The 10,197-nt window shown below is 33.5% G+C and overlaps 1 protein-coding gene across 5 annotated transcripts; it reads left to right on the top strand.

Annotated features, from left to right (window-relative positions):
• The first annotated feature begins 1,297 nt into the window (after positions 1 to 1,297).
• On the top strand, positions 1,298 to 6,117 carry LOC108208087 (enoyl-[acyl-carrier-protein] reductase, mitochondrial). 5 transcript variants are annotated; one of them, XM_064087042.1, is made up of 10 exons: positions 1,364 to 1,713; positions 1,805 to 1,902; positions 2,415 to 2,546; positions 2,871 to 3,014; positions 3,083 to 3,185; positions 4,564 to 4,648; positions 4,854 to 4,930; positions 5,014 to 5,092; positions 5,291 to 5,409; positions 5,807 to 6,117. In XM_064087042.1, exons 1-10 carry the CDS (start codon positions 1,547 to 1,549, stop codon positions 5,898 to 5,900), a joined length of 1,098 nt encoding a protein of 365 aa, XP_063943112.1. In that variant the 5' UTR covers positions 1,364 to 1,546; the 3' UTR covers positions 5,901 to 6,117. The 5 variants fall into 5 exon arrangements, with proteins under 5 accessions (XP_017234059.1, XP_063943112.1, XP_017234058.1 ...); XM_017378569.2 differs by having other exon boundaries at positions 1,365 to 1,713; positions 4,564 to 4,663; positions 5,321 to 5,409; XM_017378568.2 differs by having other exon boundaries at positions 1,369 to 1,713; positions 4,564 to 4,663.
• Positions 6,118 to 10,197: the final 4,080 nt, after the last annotated feature.

The raw sequence follows: 10,197 nt of genomic DNA, 5'->3' as shown, positions 1-10,197 counted from the left end.
ACAGAGGGAGATCAGCGGTTTTCGATGCGTCATATGTGGCTTTTGCTTTCGCATCCGTGGGAGGGTAAATATGTTCGAGAAGATTGTGCACCCGAAGCCGCACTTTGAAAAGAGTAGCCCAGGAATGGTAGAGGGCCTTTTCATTATCCAACATGATAGGAATGAGGGATTTGACGTTGGTAATGGATAAGGCTGGGTGGAACTTTTCTTTGTTGTCAGACATGGTGTAGAAGATGTAAAGAGGACTAAGAGATGTATTTGAGAAGAATGGAGGTCCAGGAAGAGACTAGGCTGATACCATATTAGAATGTAATTCCATGCCTTTCTCATTGATATCAATCGGTTAATATATATGAATGACAAATGTAATCTACCTAATTTAAGGCTATTAGTGAGGAGACTAGTTAGCTAATTATAACAGAATTAGCTCTATCCTAAACTACAAGATTTAGAGCATCTCCAACCCTTAAGTAAAAAGTGAGTTGGCATACCATATAAAAAAAATTTAGCCAACCTCTTAAAAATTTCACACTCCAACCACATGAGTTTGTTGTCTATAAGTTTAGCCAACCTCCTACAAATGACTATATTTCTCGAACCTCTACAGGCCTGTAAGAAATATGTAGGAAGATTACATATCATTTATTACCATATTGAACTGATATATTCTATTTTAACAATCTAAAATATTAATAACATACTATTTTTAAATTATAGCCAACCAATATATCCAATACCATTGAAGTACAATGTCTTACAGATTCAACAAAATTTACATAATGTGTTACAGGTTCAATTTAGCCAACGATTATGGTTAAGGCCGTTGGAGATGCTCTTACTTAACAAGATACATCTAACATACACATTATTGATAGATCAAAAACTTTGTCCATTGATCAACTAACTCTATCAACTGCTAACTTGTAAAGTAATTATTTTGTTACAATATTTCATCTGTTAATGGATTATCTCATCAATGGATACTACAAATAATATGTTATTCGTTGATCAACTACATTTACACAAGTAAAATTAGAGTTGACGTTTCGACTTATAAGCAAGATTAACATATTCCTAACATTTTTCAAACAAACTCGAATGTGGTTTTCTTCTCCTACCACTATCTTTATTAATAATTTGCACCACCGTGAATGAAATGTAAAAAAGTCTTAGAGGGGGGCACAGAAGAAGTTTATGAGGTTCCCAAAGTGCAATGCAGCATTGTTTCATTTACCAGTTGTCTATGTTTGATTTATGGTTGCTTTAAACGGTTCAAACTTGTATCACATTTTACATACCAAAAAAAGAAAATCACTCTCGTCTTTAGTTTTTTGTTTATAGTATATTAGTATTACTGTATCACAAGATTTTATGTAGGTGCACATGCACCCTGCCATCGCCCATCGGATTAGCTGTTATATATGGACTGACTATAAAAAAAACTAAATTCTCTTCATCAAGTGTTTAACGAACTTCTGAGTTACTAGTACTACTGCTATATCTATACACATTATTTTTGTTCACCTGTATCTTACTGAAGCAAACAATGGCATATTACTTTTGCAGGTTTCTTAACTCGAAACCTCCCCATAAATCCTCCTCTCTGCTGCGTTCTTTGAACCATAGTGTCCGATCATTCTCTGCACCTGCCATGTCACCGCCCGCCACTGCAATTGTATACCATCAAGAAGGTCCTCCTGATTCTGTCACCAAGTAATGTTACTTGATATTTTGTTTGCTATTATACTTTTTTGTTGTATATGTAACGTTGCGATCAAATATGGTTATGTATTTGGTAATGCAGAATGGTGGAGCTACCTCCTGTTGAGATTAAACAGAATGATGTTTGTGTTAAAATGCTGGCTGCTCCTATCAATCCTTCTGATATCAACAGAATCCAAGGTTCACATTTCCTACCTAGATTTTAACTTTACTCCATGATGCCAATTTCTGGTTCCGCTTCTGTTTTTCCTAATTGTCAAATTCATGTCATACTTAACTTTACTATAATTTTGATACATTTAAATACATGACTTTGAATTATTGAACTACTTTTAGTAATTATGGTAAATGGTGATATTTGGATTAATCGAGCTGCGAAATTATGTGAGTTTCTAGTTATCAGGATTGCCACCTAGTTTCATACTTTCAAATGCCTGTATAGAAGGAAAATGATCATTTTCCCCTAGTGTGCAATATATTGTTGCTTAGCAGTCCTGTACTTTCTTTATGCTAATTATTATGGCTACATACCTAAAAAAGTTAAACTGTATACTCGAAAAAAGAGTTTCATTCTTGAGTCTGAATGATTATTTTGTTCTGCAGTTTTATTTTTTGCTTTGGTAATTTGTACTGCAGTCTGCATAATTATGTGTTTCTTATCATTTACCATTTCTTGTGGAATGGTACTACAGGTGTTTACCCCGTGAAGCCACAAATGCCAGCAGTTGGTGGTTTTGAAGGGGTTGGAGAGGTACATTCCATAGGATCTGCAGTAAAGGGTCTTTCTCCTGGTGATTTGGTCATTCCATGTCCACCAAGTTTTGGTAATCATTCTCTGCTCATCTTCATAATTCATTGAAAATTTCCTTGGTTGTCAAAGTTTGAGACAATTGCTACATGTTCTATACATGTTAAGGGTTTGTTGAAGTACATACTGCGGCTCTGCCTATAATTTACAATATAAGAATAATGTCACTACAGATATTCATATTTGCCAATGCCCACAAGTCATATATGAAACCTAAATTTGGATGTTTCTGATCGAACTTTAGAAGTCCAGTGCAAGTGCCTTTAACGATTCTTGCCTTATAAGAGTAAAGAGGCTATTGCGAACCATAAGTGTGTATCTACAAGTTCCTATTTCTCAGGTACATGGCAGACATATGTGGTAAAAGAGCAGAGTGTATGGCATAAAGTTGATAATAGAACACCAGTGGGATATGCTGCTACGGTGTTTGTCAACCCTTTGACAGCACTAAAGATGCTTGAGGACTTTGTGGATCTGAAACAAGGTGATTACAGTGTTGACATTTACATATTCTGGCTTACTTTTACTTAGTGAGTTGTGCTGGTTAAATAGGTGACGCTATTGTGCAAAACGGAGCAACAAGCATGGTTGGTCAGTGCATCATGCAGCTTGCCCGAATTCGTGGCATCCGGAGCATTAATATTATAAGGGACAGGTAGGCATTAGGTTTTAATTGATAACGGGACAATGTCAAATTAATTATGATGAACAGTCTTAACCCTCAAGAAAATGGAATGCAATTTCGAACAAATTAGAGGTTTTAAAGGCGGACTGTTATTATAGAAGAGGACTGTTAAGAAAAAAGAAATACAATTATGTAGTAACATAGAGCCCTGGATGATATATGGTATAAAGTTCTTGTTTAGGGCTCATAATTTTCGAAGGAAGTATCCTCTGTATCCTCAGTCCTTCACTGCTAAAAACAACGGATATAAAGAATGTGAAAAAAGCTTACTGTACTGGCTGGTAAATTCCATTATAGTCTCTTGCTTAAAGAATTGCCGAAGACAACCAATTTAATGAATGTGCATAAGATCATATTTATTTTGTACAACTTAACTTGATCAAGGCACAAAGCTTTACTGCACAAGGCATCTAATTGTTCGTCCATGGTCTACTTGCTTACTAGCCTGGTTGGTTGTCCTGATATACAAGCATTATAATATTTATTCTGTGTTGCTAACTAAGCATATTTAATTGTTTTTTCTGAGAAGAATAGGAAGATTAAACTTGAACAGACTACACAAAACGGCTCAAAGACAATCACATGTAGCTTAGATGACTCCTGTCGTGCTATGAGCTTGCTAGTATCTGTACAGCAAATCTGCGTATATGCTATTAATTTCAAATTTTCCCTTAACATGTCATGTTGCCCTTGAGCCTGTTTGGGGTAGCTTTAAGCTGGGCTTAAAAGCTGTTTCCAACTTTAAGCTGAAAAATGTCTGTTTGTGTAATAAATCAGAAGCCGGCTTAAAGTCAGAAATAAGCCAGAAGCTGACTTAAAGCCAGAAGTTAGTTTGAGGTACTTTTTTCAGTGACTTAATTTTTTTGAACTCTTTTTTTTTAATAAAAATTACCATAAGTCATAAGTTACTCATAAAACACTTTTATTTCTATTATTCTATTTTTAATAACCCATAAGCCGTTAATAAGTCAAATTACCCAAACAGACATTTTAAACTCCCAGCTTATCAGATAAGTCACGTTAAGTCATAAGTCACGTTAAGACATAAGTGATAAGCAGCCAAACGGCCTCCTTATTATACATTGTGCAACTTCATTTGCTTTTATGCAGAGGTTCTTTCCTAAATTTCCATTAAACCTGTAGATGCATCTAGAGATCAGTGTACTTCTTTCAAGCATACATTAGGGACTTAATTATCTTTGTTGTGACATTTTTGATACTGTGGAGTGTCTGAAAAAGTTAGATACTGCAGCAAAAATGTTAATAATTTATGAATGAAACGATATGAACAGTAACATACAAAATTTTAAGAAGATGACTGCAGTTTTATCTTGTTTTTTTAATTTAGGGCTGGATCAGATGCAGCGAGAGAAAAACTAAAGAGTCTTGGTGCTGATGAAGTGTATACAGAGAGCCAACTGGAAGTTAAAAATGTCAAGAGTCTCCTGGTATAATATATTTTCCCTTGTTTTTGTATGACCTAATCTAATACCTACTGTTTTATGAATTACTTTACTAAGACAAAGAATTATACTTCTTTGAAATGAGTAATTATAATGTAGTTCTTTGCATCTGTGTTTTGTGTATTTTTTTGGTCTCTTCAAACGGTACTTTTAAATCTTATTATATTTGTGATAGGGTCATATTCCTGAACCAGCTCTGGGGCTTAATTGTGTTGGCGGAAATGCTGCATCATTGGTCATCAAATTCTTGAGGTAAGACATGAGATGCCAGATTCCAGGAGCTGGACTTCACTTTTTCTCCCAGCATGTTCCGTAAATGTATTTCGTCGTCTCAGGCGAGGGGGAACCATGGTCACATATGGTGGAATGTCTAAAAAACCAATCACTGTGTCAACGTCGTCCTTCATTTTTAAGGTATTAAAATCAATTAATGAGTATTTTGTATCAGAAAATAAAATGAAGACCCAACTTTATTTACATCTCATGAAGAACAAAGTTTCCAATGTTGCACAATGATGAATATCTTAAGAAAGTAGTCAAGTAGCTTAAATGTTGAACAAACTTTGACTACATTATCTTGTGATTAGATGTTCATCTAATCTTTGTTTACAGGAACTTTCCTTAAGAGGGTTTTACTTGCAGAATTTTATGACTTCTTCTAGAGCGGAAGAGTGCAAGAGTTCAATAGACTACCTTTTAGGCCTCATGCGTGAAGGGAAACTCACATACGAGTATGTCAATGTGTTTCTTCTTCTTTTCTCTGTTTTTACCATTATGCATTATGATTGACCACTAAGTCTTGTGTTGGATATACCTGTTCATTCAAAGGCTGGTGCTTAGTTAACCTTTTGTGACCTGGAGCCACTTAACTATCATAGTCAAAATCCATACGCCTTGAGGCCAAGGCCACTAAGAGATTTCTGATGTTAATACCAGTAGGATACGAAGTGCACTGGATGTTAGTAATGTAGTGATAAGTGATAAAATACCCGGGATTGGTTATATAATTGGTAGCGGGACTAGTCATACCAGGGCTGCATGCTGATGCAGTTAGCAAGTGTTACTTTGCTCAAACTCATGAGATGATTATACTATACGGTGTTAACCCCATAAATTTTGTGTTTGCAGTATGGAATTTGCCCCTTTGGATGATTTCCATTTAGCACTAGATAAATCACTTGGAAAGCTTGGAAGCCAACCTAAACAGGTCATCAAATTTTAACAGGGATGCCATGTTGGAGATATATGCCTTTCTAGATTGAGAAAGACAGAGGCAGTTAAAGGTTAAAAAAATGTGGGATCATGTAAAAAGTGTGATTGTGCCATTGTCAATCCTGTGCCCAGGCAGCTTTAAAAAAATAAATAAAAAAATCCTGTGCCCAGGCACGGGTTGAGCCATATTTTACAGTAGTAATTAGCTTTAATCAGCTGTTTTTTTATGCTCCCGTTGCCCTCTTCTTTTTTTCTTTTTTTTTTTCCACGTGAGATTATGTTTCATTTGATATTTTTAAATTAGCTCTCTTTTTCTGCTCAAGCTATACTCTTTTCTCTTCTTCCCCTCAAATTATATTCCATTTAATATTTTTTTTATCATATATGATATTTATAATTTTATTGTATATATTTTAAATTTAATTGATATACAAACCTATTATATTGACCAAATTTTTAAATATTTTGCTTGACTGATAATAAAAAAGTTTATTAGAACACGTTATATATTAAATGTAGATATCTATTTAGTTGAAATATATCATCATATATTAATAATTATATATAACAACATTATCCTTTTTAGAATTATTAACCAAAAAACCCATCAACTTGTCATTTTTTTGCTAGGAAACTTTTAAATTTTTCTTTCCACTAACAACCCCCGTAAATTTTACTAAATCTACGAAAAGATTCGAGTTATAACCATAATTAACACATATCTTATGCAGTAACATAACTAAAATTAATCAAAAATTAGTAAAAATAACTAAAAAAGAAAATATTTTTGTGAAGATTTAACTACAAGATCTATAATAAGTACAGCTTAGAGCATCTCCAACCATGAGAAGCCTTTAGCTAAAAGTCTAGTTGGCTTACCAAAATTAAAAATTATAGCCAATGTTCACGAAAAACAGCACTTCAACCATAGGAAGCCCTTGTCTATAATTATAGTCATCCCCCTATGGATGACTATATTTGTCAAACCACTACAGATATGTAGTGAATTCCACGTCATCTCCCGCACTTTATTTTCCTCCTCACCGCTGATTACAAATTATTTATTACCATATTAAACTAATATATTCTATTTATAACAATCTAAATATTAATAACATACTATTTTTAAATTATAACCTTCAGCAAATTTTACATAATGTCTTACAGGTCCAAATTTAGCGCCATTGGAGATGCTCTTATAATTTTGATACAAACTTTCGTGTCCCTGAGTTTTAACAAGTAATGATGATAATTGATAATTAAGTAGCTTACTTAACAAATTATAACAATTCAAATTAACATAATAAAAGAAAAATACAAGAAAGAAATGAGACGCTAAACAAACACATTTCCGCTTGTTTTCATGTTTTTTTTTTAAATTAAAACTGACAAAAATCATATGAAATCACAATCCGCCAGTTATTCTGAACTAGAATATATATTACATATGACTGATAGAAGTTAGAGATTCAAGCAGAATAATTAATATAACTTAAGTTTAAATAAATTACAAAAAGGGTCAAAATAATGTATTCTTTGGTACAGATGATGAAAACCCTTGGATCTTCTCTGTAGTGTGGGTTCATGAATTAAAACATTATAAATTATTAAAGAAAAACTATATTTATTAAAGAATAGATAATATTTGGCACATAGACATACATATAAAAAAGATGCAAATAAATGAAAAATACTTAACAAGTCAAATTGGTAAATTTAACCATGATTTATTTTATTTTTTTAATAATTTTTTTAACGCAAGAACTCGCAGCCGTTACTCTTCGGGTACTGGGTAAACTCACGGGTTCACGAATAGCCTGCAAACTACATGAACCAGGTAAACCGCACTTAAGCGACATGCTCTGGTCATAATTTTAATAAAGTTTATTGGGGTTCTTAGTGAAAAGAAAAGTTTAAAAGTTTTTTGGCAAAAAAATGACAAGTTGATTGGGTTTCTTGGTTAATAGCTCTCCTTTTTATATGTATGTTTGATGTGTTATTTTTAAAAAATCATTGTTTTAGTTAGAAATCTGAAAAAGACAATGTGTTTTAATTAAAAAGGGTAATTGCCATGTTGTTCAAAATCGAATTTTTTTAGTCAGAAAATATAAAAAAGATAATAATTTTAGTTAAAAAAGATAATTGGTTATATAAGTAGGTCCATAAACTCGGCCCGATACCAACTGACCAAACTTTTAATATTGCGACTTTAATAATATAGTATAAATATGCTCTAGTTACCTTTTCAATTCTTGTTTTTTTAGTAGATTTTCAATTTTAGTTAAAATTTTGTATCAATTTAGTCATTAACCGAACAATTTATTTTAATACAAAAGTTCCAATTAATTACTAGAATAAGTCAATTTTAATATAAATTTCAATATATATCTGTTATATATGATCGGTCTTTCTAATGTGTGCCCAAGGGCACACAATAATCACAAATTTTTATGAAAATGGGCTATTTTGATTGGTGGAATTAGTGTGAATGAGGGGGGCCACAAACATTTATTACCTATCCACCAATCAGGAGCTGGTATTTTCATGAGAGTTAGTGACTATTGTGTGCCCATGGGCACACCATAGAAAATTCGATATATGATATATAAGAGAAGAGACTTTGAGAGAGCTTAATTAACAAGGGAGGAGACCATCTTATTTCTATGTTCATAACTAAGGTACAAGCAAGCTTTTTATAGGCTAGTAGAATGTATGTTACAAGAAAATGGAGAGCCAAAGGTTGGCTAATAATGAGAGCATACAAAAGGTTGAGAAACACAAGAGTCATCCACACATTATACATAACACTCCCTCTTGGATGACACGTACTTACATCATGCCTCGTTAAAACCTTACTAGGAAAAACCTAGTGGGAAAAACCCTAGTGAAGGAAAAAGAGTACATGTGTTGTTCATATTTTAATATCATGTCTCCCCTTCATTTTAACATAAATCTCGAAATTTATGCATCCCAATCTTGTGAACTAATTTCTCGAAAGAAGTTGTAGGAAGCGCCTTTGTGAACAAGTCTGCTGGATTTTCACATGATCGAATCTGACAAACATCAATTTCACCCCTTTGTTGAAGTAGTTCATGGGTCAAGAAGAACTTTGGGTTAATGTGCTTTGTCCTATCACCTTTAATGTAAACTTTTCGAGTTTGCGTGATGCATGCTTTATTATCTTCAAATAAAATAGTAGGGCTTTCTTTATTGACTAAAAGACCACATGATTCCCGAATATAATGGACCAAATATCTTAGCCACACGCATTCTCGACTAGCTTCATGTAGTGCCAATAATTCAGCATGATTTGAAGAGGTTGCTGCAAGAGTCTGCTTTGTAGACCTCCAAGATATTGCGGTATCACCATATGTGAATACATAACCTGTTTGTGATTTTCCTTTGTGTGGATCCGACCGATATCCTGCATCTGCATAACCAACTAATTTCACTTTTGAGTTTTTAGAATAAAATAAACCCATATCCATTGCTCCTCGAAGATATCTAAATATTTGTTTCACACTAGTCCAATGTCTTCGAGTTGGAGCAGAACTATGTCTTGCCAAAAGGTTAACAGAAAATGCAATATCAGGACGTGTACAATTGGCAAGATACATTAGTGCACTATTCGCACTAAGATATGGTACTTCAGGATCAAGAAGTTCTTCTCCCATTTCTCTTGGGCGGAATGGATCCTTATTCTTTTCTAATGATCGTACAACCATGGGTGTACTCACAGGATATGCCTTATCCATAATAAACCGTTTAAGAATCTTTTCACTATACGAAGACTGGTGGACAAAGATTCCTTTAAATAAATGTTCAACTTGAAAACCAAGGCAGAGTTTTGTTTTACCCAGGTCCTTCATTTCAAACTCTTTTTTCAAATATCCAATCGTCTCATAAAGTTCATCTAGGGTTCCAATGATGTTTAAATCATCAACATATACTGCAATGATAGTAAACCCCAATTTTGTCCTTTTAATAAAAACACATGGACTTATTACGTTATTGATATATCCATTTTTCAAAAGATATTCACTGAGACGATTGTACCACATACAACCCGACTGTTTCAATCCGTATAATGATCTCTGTAATTTAATTGAGTAAATCTCTTGGGGTCTTGAACTATATGCTTCAGGCATTTTCAATCCTTCAGGGATTTTCATGTAAATGTCACTATCGAGTGATCCATACAAGTAGGCAGTCACAACATCCATTAAATTCATTTGGAGCCCTTCTAGAATTGATAAACTTATTAAAAATCTGAATGTTGTTGCATCCATTATCGGGGAATAAGTTTC

The sequence above is a fragment of the Daucus carota genome, chromosome 2 (assembly GCF_001625215.2).
Source record: "Daucus carota subsp. sativus chromosome 2, DH1 v3.0, whole genome shotgun sequence".
Classification (NCBI taxonomy): Eukaryota; Viridiplantae; Streptophyta; class Magnoliopsida; order Apiales; family Apiaceae; genus Daucus; species Daucus carota.
Note: the sequence above shows the minus strand (reverse complement) of the source record. Positions and strands in the feature narration are given on the sequence as shown.